General features: G+C 42.7%; 1 protein-coding gene and 1 pseudogene across 1 annotated transcript; both read left to right on the top strand.

The window, feature by feature from the left end:
- Positions 1-495: 495 nt before the first annotated feature.
- LOC104662807 (neuropilin and tolloid-like protein 2) lies at positions 496-1,292 on the top strand. Its single transcript, XM_030938210.1, has 2 exons — positions 496-520; positions 802-1,292. The coding sequence occupies exons 1-2, from the start codon at positions 496-498 to the stop codon at positions 1,290-1,292; spliced, it is 516 nt and encodes a 171-aa protein (XP_030794070.1).
- A 2,365-nt stretch (positions 1,293-3,657) lies between these two features.
- Positions 3,658-10,428, top strand: LOC104662808 (annotated as a pseudogene).
- The last annotated feature ends 1,779 nt before the right edge of the window (positions 10,429-12,207 follow it).

Raw genomic sequence — 12,207 nt, 5'->3', positions numbered from 1 at the left:
AGTTCCAGATGGGCCATTTGGTTTCTCTCCCCTTATAGATCGTTATTGCAGCATGAAAAGCCCTCCATTAATCAGATCAACAGGGAGATTCATGTGGATTAAGTTTAGTTCTGATGAAAAGAACTAATATTCATTTATTCCAGATCCAGACTTTACTTACCTAGCAGATTGTGGGTTTGAGCTCTCAAGAGCAGATGGAATAGTGCACTCTAGTCAGGTAGAACAAGAAGAGAAAATAAAACCTAGCCAAGTCATTGATTGCATCTGGACCATGAAAGCCACTCCAAAAGCTAGGATTTAAGGTTCCTAGATTATCGAATGGAGCACTCAAATAAATGCAAGAGAGACTTTGTTGCAGTCTATGATGAAACCAGTTATATTGAAAACCTGAAGGCCAAGTTTTGCAGCACTGTGGCCAGTGATGGAATGCTTAAAACAGGAATAGGAGTGATACAAGTGTGGGCAGATCAAGGTCGTTGGCTTAGCAGGTTTCAAATGCTCTTTGCTTCCTTCATTGAGCATAACACATACTGTTTATCTACCCACCCATCAATAGGCATTTTGTCTGTTTCCACCTTCTGGCTATTGTGCGTAATGCTGCTGTGAACTTTGGTGTACAAGTAACTGAGTTCCTGCTTTCCATTCTGTGGAGTATAGAGCTAAAAGTAAAATTGCTGGATCATCAGCTCCCTGCACAGGCAGCACTGTCTTTTGACATAGCAACATGTGCATCAATAATCCTTTAGTCTGTAATGATGTCCAAAATTGTGTATATCCTTGGGATGAAAATCATTGTAAAGAAAAGAGAAAAGGCAGGACTATTGGAACAAATCACTGAAACTCATGGGACAATTATTGACATTACTTCAGAGATTGTCTTGGTCCTTCTCATTATTTCTGTGTTAGTAGAAGTGAAGCAGCCTCAAAAGAAGGTCACGGCTGACGAAACTGCTTTTCATAAAACCGGGTTCCAAGAAACGTTTGATCCTCTTCATTGTGAACTGTTTTCGCTAAGGGACAAAGACATTTCTGCAAATCTGACAGACTTGTCAGAAGAACTGAACAACTACCAGAAGACATGGCGCTCCTCCACCACCTCCCAGTGCATCCACGACCACCACTGGGGTTCGCTGACCTCCAGCATCAAACAAAGCAGGACCAACCTCAGTTCCGTGGAACTTCCTTTCCGAAATGACTTTGCACAACCACAGCCAATGAAAACATTCAATAGCACCTTCAAGAAAAGTAGTCACACTTTTGAACAGGAAACGAGTGCCCTAAACAGCCGCTAGAAGACCAAGTAATGGAGGCGATTCCCTGTGAAATTTATGTCAGGAGGCAAGAAGATTCTGCATAAGCATTCACATCCGTCGAACTCTAATCTTCTGCTAAAGGTGATGTGAATTCTTAAGTGTGTACATATGCAGCCGCCAGGGCACCATACTGTTTCCCGTAGGCAACCTCCAGGGAACCATACTGTTTCCAGCAGCCAACCCTTTTGTCCCGCCACAACTACGATGACCTTGATTTGCCATTAATCTATTGTATGGTGATGTTTTTATTCTCTCAGGCTGTCTATATATGTTAAACCAATCAAGGAACTTACTCTATTCAGTGGAAACAATAATCATCATCCATTGCTTGCTGTCATAAAGCACCACCAGTTAAAAAGTATTGGAAGAGGTGGTTGGATGGAGCCAGGTTTGGGCTGCCTATTAGTTTTAGCAAGGGGGAATACTACTCTTGACTGATACAGCTCTGTCAATATTCGGATCCCACGATAGACTTAAAAAAAAAAAAAGACATAGTAGTAACAGCTATTATTTAATAGGCCACATTCCCTGATGAGTGTATTAATGCACTATATAATTTAATCTTCCTAACCCTGTGAGAAAGGCATTTTCCCCAATTTAGATGAGAGGTTCAGTAGCTGGCTAAGGTTACTCTGCTAGTGACTTACCAGGTCAGAATTCAAACCCTGAGCAGCTAGGCTTCACAGCTGATGCTCTTTTGCCTGCATCAGCCTCCTGCCCATGGCTGTCCCTCCCACAGGCCTTTGGTGTGAGCATAGAGATTGTGGCTGTGAAACTGCTTTCTGTGTTGTACAGAAACAGAACAAATTCCAGTTATTGTGTGATCTAACATGCTGGCTCCCTATCTACCCTCCCTTTGGGGCCCATCTCTTAACCCACAAGAACCCCAGTGAAAGGAATCAGTTGAGAAACCGATTGCTCTGTCCCTGAACAGCTTCCCCCTCTAGATCTGAGATGGTTGTCTTGGGAACCAAGCAAATTCCTTGCTGTCTGCTCTGAGTACGGGCCGGCTGGTAGGGCTGCCAGAGATGGGCTTCTGCTGGTTTATCAGGTGCTGTTGGCCTTGGTGGTTTAGAACACTTGAAGATTAGGGAGGAATCAAGAGATGTGGGGTAGTTTAAAAAAAAAAAAAAAAAAAAAAAAAAAAAAAAAAAAAACCTCAGAAATTTGGGTAGAGACCAAAACCTGTCAGGAAGACCATCAAACTCGACCTTGACTCTGAAGTTCCCAGGCAGAGAAGGGGACAGGATGGAATGTGGGAAGATCAGAAAGAGGAAGAAGAGACAAAGTAAAGGTGGGAGTCAGAATGCAGCAAAACTCCTACTCAGAGAATATCAGTGCCAGGCTCTTAGAGGAGGGTGGGGACCTTGGGCATAGGCAGAAGGAGCTGCCAAGACACTAAATTCACCCAGATAGGCAGGCTCGATTCATCATTGCTGCTTGTACCACCCCCTTTAAGGGACCTCAGGACAGTCAGTTTTGATGGGAAGCATGGTTAGGGCTTCAAGAGTTCCTCAAGGGCTGGTGCCAGGTGTTTAGTTAAAGTGTGGGAAAAGGAAGGATGGTGGGGCTACAGAGGCAAAAGCGAGCAGAGGGAAGATAGTACACTAGCACACCTGCTCCATGACTGCCAAAGCTGGTTCCAGTGACAGGCTTCATCTTTGACCTTGATTCAGCCTTCACTGAGCCAGAGCCACCAACTCAAGTCACACCCTGCCCTTAGGAAATCTACCAACTTGTTGCAAGAATCACAAGCCATTACTACCCAAATTCACTCATTTTCTCATCAGTCTCCCCAGCAAAGAAAAATTTCTCTCATGTTTCAATTCACAATACACAAAGCACTCAGCTCATGTCTGATAATACTACAATAAGCTACAATACACTAGAACCCAACCTAGCATCCATATCAAAAACCCTTATTTTTCTCATTGATTTAAAGGGATCTGCACATCAAGGCACTTGCGTGTTGGAGATGGGACTACAAATACCCATTCCCCTTGCCTCCAGGTTGTAATCAGTTGGCAACGGGCACAATGAGCCAAATGGGGACCACAGAATTTGTCTCAATATTAGCAAGGATTCTACCACTCTCAAGGTCATGGTTTTCTAGTAAACTGTCTCCCTCCCCTGCTCTGAATGGAAGGTAGATGGACGAGCTTAGCAGGACTAACTTATTAGCCAATCCACTGCTTTGTCTTTTTGCTTTAGGTGCTGCTAAGGCAGACAGGGAATCGTGTGCTCATGAGGCTCACTGTGCCTGGGCACAGATCCAATAGGAAGCAAGAGCCCTGAGATGAATGAGCAGTGACCTTAGCACATTAACCTTGCTCAACAGAGCAACATGGCCACCAAGTGCCAGCCTCCCACCAGCTCTCCAGGACCGAATCAGTCTTGCTTTCTGCTGATGGGTTGGGAGGAAGAGATAGAGGTAAACCTGCCATCCCAGTTTACCTAGAACTGAGGTATTCTCAAGATGTAGGGGTGTTCATGCTAAAACCAGAAAGTCCCTAGCAAATCAGGATGCACTGGTCACCACCTTCCTTAAGCCTTGGCAATGTGTCTCTCCAAAGAGAGGACAGGGTATGAAGAGAAGAAAAGAAGGGCTTCTCCCTAAAGTGGTTTTAGTAGCAACCACAGGCTGATGAGAACTGGGGTAATTAGTGGATTGTGTGTGGGTGTGGGGATGAAATTGTAGATGTAAATACAATACCACCTTAATATTACTGCTGTCAGTGTGGTGGAACTACAGGTGATTTTTACATTCTTTATGCTTTTCTGATTTTTCCAAACTTTTTACGATAAACATCTGCAGCATAGTAATCAGAAAAAAGAACTATTTACAAACAATAGGAATAAAAAGAGAAGACCAGTCATTTAAATAATAAAACCCATTTTTAAAATGTGATCATTTGATCACTTTCTCCTGTAACCCAGATGAGGGTGAGAGGCAAAGTTATATTTATTAACCAGTGCAGAACAACTAGTAAGGAAAATGAAAAATGGATTCCAAATTTACCCCGTGTAGCCTTTGGATACCCAGTGGTAGCATCGCGATTTTCCGGAACTGTCTATTTCACCACTCTCTCCTTCTTTATCATAATCAATAGTGACTGTTTAATCTTGATTCTCCCCAAACCCATACTACATTATCCTCTTCCTCTCCAGGTTCTTTCATCGAATTGTAATTGTGATTTAATGTTGTGCCCTTGATTTAGATAGCATTACTTTTTGAGCAAGCATGGCTGAAAATACAATTTTCTCTATTGTATTCAGACCCCTTTCAAGGAATTAATGTTGGAGACTGAGATGACAATTTTTTTTATTCCCCTTGCCTCCAGGTTGTTACCAGTTGGTAATGACACACGGGGCCAAGCAGGGACCAGATAATTCATTTTCTCCATAGCAGGAAGGACCTTATCACTCTCATGGTTGTAGTTTTCTAGTAAACTCTCTCCTTCCCCTGCCCTGAATGGAAGGTAGATGAATTTGCTCCATTACCTGCCTAACTGAGGAGAAAATCTAAAGAGACAGACTCTTGGTCCGGATTCAGCACCTTCCTGAATGTACAGTTTTAAGTGTTCCCAAGACTCAGCTTCTTTGTCCCAAAGGCAGAACTGGCTGACACTTCTCCAAGTTTCAGAGTGCCCCTGGGAGGCTCAGTCAAAAACAGTGAGCATAGAAGCACTCTGTATGCTATAGGATGCTATACAAAGATTTCAACGTATTTATCAAGGGATTGATCATTTTGCCTTAGGTGCCAGGAAACAGAAACCAAATCAACCAGAAAATAAAAACACTTATTCATTCATCCCTCCAGCCAAAACACATTTCCTTCTCAGATGAATAAGACGATCTAACCTGGGGCTGAGCCCAAGGCACAGTACACAGTGATACTGCGGGCTTCCAGACCATCTATCTTCCACCCACTCCTTTTAGTTCCGGGCTCTGGGTCCCTATGAGACAAGTCTGATCACCACCATGTTTGAAAAGCAAAGCTTTAAACCACTTTTCCACTGCTAACTGATAGAAAGTCACATTTTTTCTTCCCTTTTATCCAAGGGGAAAAATAAACACTTTAAAAATGACAAAAATCCTTCAGGCAGAAAACTGGACTCAGAGCTAGAAACGACAGACAGTAAATACCCGAACTAGCTGGGAGGAAAGATCTCTAAAGAGTTTCTTGAGGGCATCTCCCAGAGAGACTGAAAATACATCTTTTGAAAATGAAGCAAGTGGGTCTCATGCCCTTCATATACATTTATTGCAAACTTTCTTTCAAACTGTCTTGGTGCAAAGAAATCTTTAAACACATAGACACATGCTTAGCCAGAGGACCCTCCACTTCTAGAGTACTGAGGCTGAGGGAAGATAAGGATGACTCACTTCCCCATGGACCAAGTCCATTTCCCAAGTAAGCAACATCCCGTATAATGTGGGTGGCTGCTGGAAAGCCATCTGGATCCCCAAATGACACCTCTTATCTCAGCCCCTCCTTGTCCCACTCCAACCTACCTTACGAATGTCTGTAACTCAACCCCCTTGTGATTTCACTGGTTTAGGTTAAGATATATCCCTGTTATACCACCCACTCCAGGTGTTGGCAAAAGTGAGCAGAATTTGGCAAGCTAAGTTCCAGGCATTTGCAGGAGCAAAGGAGTTAGTAATGAGTCATTGAGTTAGATGTCTGTGGAGAGCATGCTGCAGCCTAGTGGTTCTCAAACTTCTACATGCCTCAGGATCTCCTGAAGGCTTGTTAAAACACAGACTTGGCTAGATATGGAGTTTCAGGTTCAAAGATACATATCCTCAGCACTTTGAGGCTGGTTCTTCATTGTCCCATGCATCTGAGGTGGCTCCTGAGAAGTTGATGGCACTGATTCTACCCCTTTGGAGGTAATCTGCTTTTCCTTTGTGGTAGCTGTTAGGTTTCCCTTTCGGGGCTTATTCTGAAGCAGCACTACATTGTGCCCAGGTTTCATTTTTCTTTTTTTTTTTTAATTCTATTTCGTAGATTTTTTTTTTGTTTTGAGAGCTCAAGTCTTTCTTCAGTTCTGGGAATTTCTCAGGCGTAAATTTTCCCATGTCATCTTTTCAGCACCTTATTTTATCTTTTTTTTAACCCCTGTTGGAGGTATGTTGTATCTTCTTGCTCCGTACCCTCTACTTATCTTTACTTTCATCTTTTCTACCTCTTTATCTTTTTATAATTAACCTTAGAGTTTACAGATTTACTCTTCTATAATCTTCAGAATTGCTGCACTTGTTAAAATAACAAATTAACTGCTTGTTCTTGCTTCATAATCACTGTCCTTGTTCAAAAATCAATGAATTTTATTCATTCTTTTATCTCATATAGATTATTGAATACATTCATTTAAGTGTCTGTCCCTAATATACACACTGCTGATGGTTTACTGTTTTCTTTCTCTGTTTCTGACCTATAGAGATGCCCCTATATTATTTTAGAAGGCTGTTAAGTATTTAGTAATATAGTTATTTCTATGTGCTTTTGAAACAATGCCATTTATCTCTATGCTCAACCGATCATTTTGGGAGTGTCATTATATACTCTCAATCCTTTTCAGTTCCCAGCAGCTGCCTCCAGCATCCTCCAACCAAAGTATCTCCAAAAGCCCAGAGATTACTTTGCAAAATACATACGGCTGTCCCTTAGAGAAACCTCACAGTTCCCATCTCTGTTCTCTCTCTGTATTCAGGAAGCATAGTGGGCAAATGGGTGGTCTAGACAGATGCTTTTTTATTCTCTGAGTTCAATTTAATATAAAAGGAAGAAGAGGAGAGAAAATAAAGCCATTTATTCAGGCTCCTGTTTGAGGTGAATAACAGTATCTATTTCTCACTTCTCACCCACACTGTAACATTTATCTCAGGAAAATCAAATCCATAGATTACCAACTGATCTATGTTGCATGGGGCAGGCTCACTTTCATTCACAGCTGTATCCCTTGTACCTAACATGGCTCTAACCTATAGATCAAATGAACCACCTTAAGAAGGGAGCAAAATATGTTTTATTAAATCTATTTCTTGATTGAGCAAACTGAGGGTCAGAGTCACAGTCAAATATTACAGGAACTAGGATTAGAACCCAGAATTTCAGATCCTTGACCCAATTCAACACATCCCAGGAGAACCAATACAACTTACATTGATGATTTGTTGACTAACAATTCCTCAAAGGCATGAACTGCATCTTATTCATCTATGTGCTCATAGGAACATGTAGAAGCTATTCAGTAAGATGCTTGTTAGATTATCATGATTAAATTACTAAGATTAATTTTCCATTTGTTTCTTGATATCTTTGCATTCATGGAACATCCTGGAACCCAATGATGACATTAAGAACCCTCTCCCCCGAAAAATCCACATCTGTACATACACATGACACACAAAATTTTGCATCAGTTTCAAAGGTCCTCCAAACTTCTAAAGCTGGATAAGATCTTAAAATCTCCTTTCAAAGTCTTGAAATTTTAGGGCTTATAAGAGGTCTTAAAGATTACTGATTTCAATTTCCTTATTTTGTACATGTGGAAACTGAGGGCTAGAGATAGGAAGTTACTGGTAGATTGGTCCTAGAGTACATGCAAGGAAGGCCAGGGATATCTACTTTTTGGAAACCCTCAGAATTAACTGGATAAAGAGACCCTCCACCTCCCTTGGACATTGACTTTGCTCAGAACTGCTCTCCCTACCCTCACCTTCCTGAGCTTCCCATTGGCAGAAGGGACCTATCCAAAGTCTGACAGCCAGAAGCTCTGAGACTAGAACCCAGGTCTTCTAGTTCCCAGCCCGTTGCCCTTTCCATGACAAACTTGATCTCCCAAAGTCTTTCAACATCTTCTCCCTCTCAGCCAGTTTCTCCCACCTCACCCTTCCTTCTGGGTTCTGCTTTCACTGGGTGCTTTCTTACATGACATTCCCCCCTTTTTATTAAAAAGGAATCAAAATCTCAGTTCATCAAGTGAAAAACAGATTAGGATGCTTGAAACCAAATTTACTTGTATATATCCAATGCAATGCTCCCTAAATCAAACTCTTTACAAATAAATAAATAAATAAATAAATAAATAAATAAATAAATAAATCATGACATGTCACTTATTCCAACCCTGACAAAACAACAACATAAATAAGACAAAGTAATGGGACTGGATAACACGTGTCATTTAAAATCATGTCCTGAAAATGTCACTAGAGGGTTGGGTAAATCTCTGTTAAGCTAAAATAAATTAAATGCAAATAAATAATATTTAGGGAGAAATATGGGCACAAAGCAAAATTAAGTTTGCTATTGATAACATGCTATGATTACATCAAATGAATTGACCCTTCCCAATAATAAAACTTGTTAACTGCCTCAGAACTTTAATTATATAATCACCAATAATGCGGGTTAATCCCATTGAATTAAAAAACAATCAACTACCAAAACAAAATTATTTTTGGAGTTCACTCCCGCAAGATCCCAAAAAACATATAAAAGACCAAATATTTCTGAGTGTTTAGCCAGTGTTGGAACTCGGGTCTTAGGGCAGGGCAATGACTTCTCCAAGTTATATAGCAGTAAGTTATACAGGCTATGAGATGAGGCCATGACATCTGTGAATTGTTTTTTCTGTAAATAATAACATGATAATGATGAGTTTTGCTTCCAGCAATACTGACTAGGTTGTTTTGAACCAACCATCCTGCTGAAGACGATAAAAAAAAAACTTAAACAAAATATAAAGAATGCCCATGAAAGCATCAGAAAGTTACTGAGGCAAAGAGCTGACAGGACAAGAGCCAGCAAAGCCCGAAGTAAAGCCAGAAAGTGCAGCTCCTTTACCACTCAATTTGGTTGCTGATTCCAAAAGCAAAAGTTGAGCTTCCAGGAAGCTGGGTAGAGTTTTGGGGATTCTCACAGGACTAGAGAGAAATAAAATAAGGCTCACAGCTCTCCCAAAAGGAGCAGCTTTGGAAAATACTCAAGACTGTTAGCTGGAAAATATGAAGGGCTGATACTTAGGTGTAACAGCAACTAGGAACTAGAACATCCCTCCCAAGGACTGAGGCTTCTAATAATTTAATCCCTGATTTGATTAAGGTGATCCACTCTTTGCTTAGTTTTGAAAAGGTCCAACAGTGAAACAAAAAACAAGTGTGATAAAGAGAAAATGAACGGCAAAACATTAAACTCGGCCATGTGAATAATTATATTAAATAAAAATGGACCACACAACACTGTAATTAAAAGGCAGAGATTGTCAAACTAGATTTTAAAAGGCAAGATCCAATTATATGCTGTCTATAAGACATGCATTTTAAACACAAGAGCACAGATCATTTGAAAGCAAAAGGATAGAAAAGATTTTATGAAAAAATAAGCATAAGAGAACTGTTGTGTTTCTGTTAAGACCAAAGTAGGAAGCGGAACCAATGCCTGGTGGGGGGAGTCGCCACTGAGGTGTCCCTGGCCAGCGTCCTTCCACCCACTCGCAAGCATAGGGAACATCTTCACCAACTTCTTAAAGGGCTTTTTTGGCACAAAAGAAGTGCCCATCATCATGGTGGGCCTGGATGCTGCAAGGAAGACGTCAATCCTGTACAAGCTGAAGTTGGGCGAGATTATGACCACCGTCCCCCACCTTAGACTTCAGTGTGGAGAACGTGGAGTACGAGAACATCAGCTTTATCCCGTGGGATGTGGGTGGCCAGGACAAGGCCACCACCACTACTTCCAGCACACACAAGGCCCGATCCTCGTGGTGGACTGCAATGACAGAGAGCTCATGGACGAGGTCCAGGAGGGGCTCGTGAGGATGCTAGTGGGGTCAGTCTTGGGATGCAGTCCTCCAGGTGTTCACCAACAAGCGGGGCCTCCCCAACACCAGGAACGCAGCCGAGATCACAGACATGTTGAGGCTCACTCCCTATACCACAGGAATGGGTATACATTCAGGCCACCTGCACCATCAGTGACGACAGGCTCTGTGAAGGACCGGATTGCCGTCCCAGCAGCTCCCAAACCAGAAGTGAACACAAACCCCGATCCTCTCACTCCTCCCCTTGCCTTCCACTTTACTCTCATGTAGCAAATGTGTAGTTCATGGTGTGAGTGCCAGAAGCTGCCTCCGTGGTTCAGTCACCATATGCATCTCACTGTGCTATAAATGTGGAAGACATAGACTTTGGCCAGTCTTTTTATTTAATGTAAATAGTTTTTATTTCCAATACAGCAGTTTCTGGTACTCCTAGGCAATATTACTCAGCTTTTTTCTTTTTTTTAACTGTAAAAGGTAAAATCAACTCACTGTTCAGAGCTGGGGAGGGATGTAGGCCCATGGGCATCTGGCCTCCAGGAGTCACCGTGTGGGGGAGAGCAGGATGCACCCCTGGCTTTTGAGATGTGTTGAGATCCATTTTGGTGGTTGTTTATTTTTGTTTTGTTTTCTTTCTTTTTTTTTTTTTTTTTTGGAGATGGAGTCTTAGTCTGTTGCCAGGCTGGAGTGTAGTGGTGCAATCTCAGCTCACTGCAACCTCTGCCTCCCAGGTTCAAGTGATTCTCCTGCCTCAGCCTTCTGAGTAGCTGGGACTATAGGTGTGAGCCACTACGCCTGGCTAATTTTTGTATTTTTAGTAGAGACGGGGGTTTTACCATGTTGGCCAGGATGGTCTCAATCTCTTGACCTCGTGATCCACCCTCCTCGGCCTCCCAAAGTGCTGGGATTACAGGTGTGAGCCATCGTGCCTGGCCAGGTGGTTGGTTTTTAACCAGAACTCAGTGCATTTTAAAAAACAGCTAAAAATCCAAGCCAAGAAAACTTGACCACATGGAAAGGAGAGAGACCTGCCTAGCCTAGGTTTGTAGTGGTGGCCTGGATGTGGGTTGCCAGCTCAGTCGTTCCCCTCAGGAATGTGAGGCAGTAGAGTGGCAGCCCACAGTCAGTTCTGCATGGTCACAATAGAGATCCCCACAACTCGCTTGTCCGTGGGTCACCCTGTGTTACACAGCCTTGTGCTTGTCCTGTGCTCCCAAGGTTACTAGGGGCCAGGCTTGGAGCTCATGGCCATCTTACTCCCCCCCAGGCCGAGGCCCCCACCTGCCCACCTGCTGTGGCCAGCTCGGGGGATGCAGGGCCCCACTGTCCCTTAGTCAGCATGAGGGCCAAAATGGGCCCTTCGTCCCCAGCATTCACGCTTGCTCAGACACATGGGCGAGATGTCTGGGGCCTCACTGGCAGTAGCAAGTGAGAGCTGGGCAGGCTGCCCATCTAAACCCACAGCCTCTCAGGAGCACCCATCTCTCCATGTGTGATGTAGCTTGCTCTCTCTTAGCCTGCAGGGGTCTCATCCACCATCGATAAAGACTACCTCTACTTGGTTCTTTTGTATTTTGATAAACACTGAAGAAGCTGGAGCTGCTAAATTTATCTTAGGGAAAACATTAGAACTGGTCTATTTGGTGTTATGGAACCTCTTACTGCTTTTAATATATGATTAGTAATTAACAGTTTTGTATATTTGTCTTCTGTTTTCATTTTGACAAACGAGCACTGTAATTATAGCTATAGAATAAAATTGCCTGGGCATGGTGGCTCACTCCTATAATCCCAGCACTTTGGGAGGCAGAAGCAGGTGGATTACTTGAGCCTAGGATTTCAATGCCAGCCTGGGCAATACAGGGAGATCTTATCTCTACAAAAAATTAACAAATTGGCTGGGTGCAGGGGCATGTGCCTATAGTCCCAGCTACTTGGAAGGCCGAGGTGGGAGGTTTGCTTGAGCCAGAGAGGCCAAACCTTCAGTGAGCTATGAGTGTGCCACTGCACCCCAGCCTGGGTGACAGAGTGAAACCTTAATTATTGAAAAAAAGTGATCAAAG

The sequence above is a fragment of the Rhinopithecus roxellana genome, chromosome 9 (genome assembly GCF_007565055.1).
Source record: "Rhinopithecus roxellana isolate Shanxi Qingling chromosome 9, ASM756505v1, whole genome shotgun sequence".
Lineage (NCBI taxonomy): Eukaryota > Metazoa > Chordata > Mammalia > Primates > Cercopithecidae > Rhinopithecus > Rhinopithecus roxellana.
The sequence above is the reverse complement of the archived record's forward strand: the minus strand, read 5'-3'. Positions and strand labels throughout refer to the sequence as shown.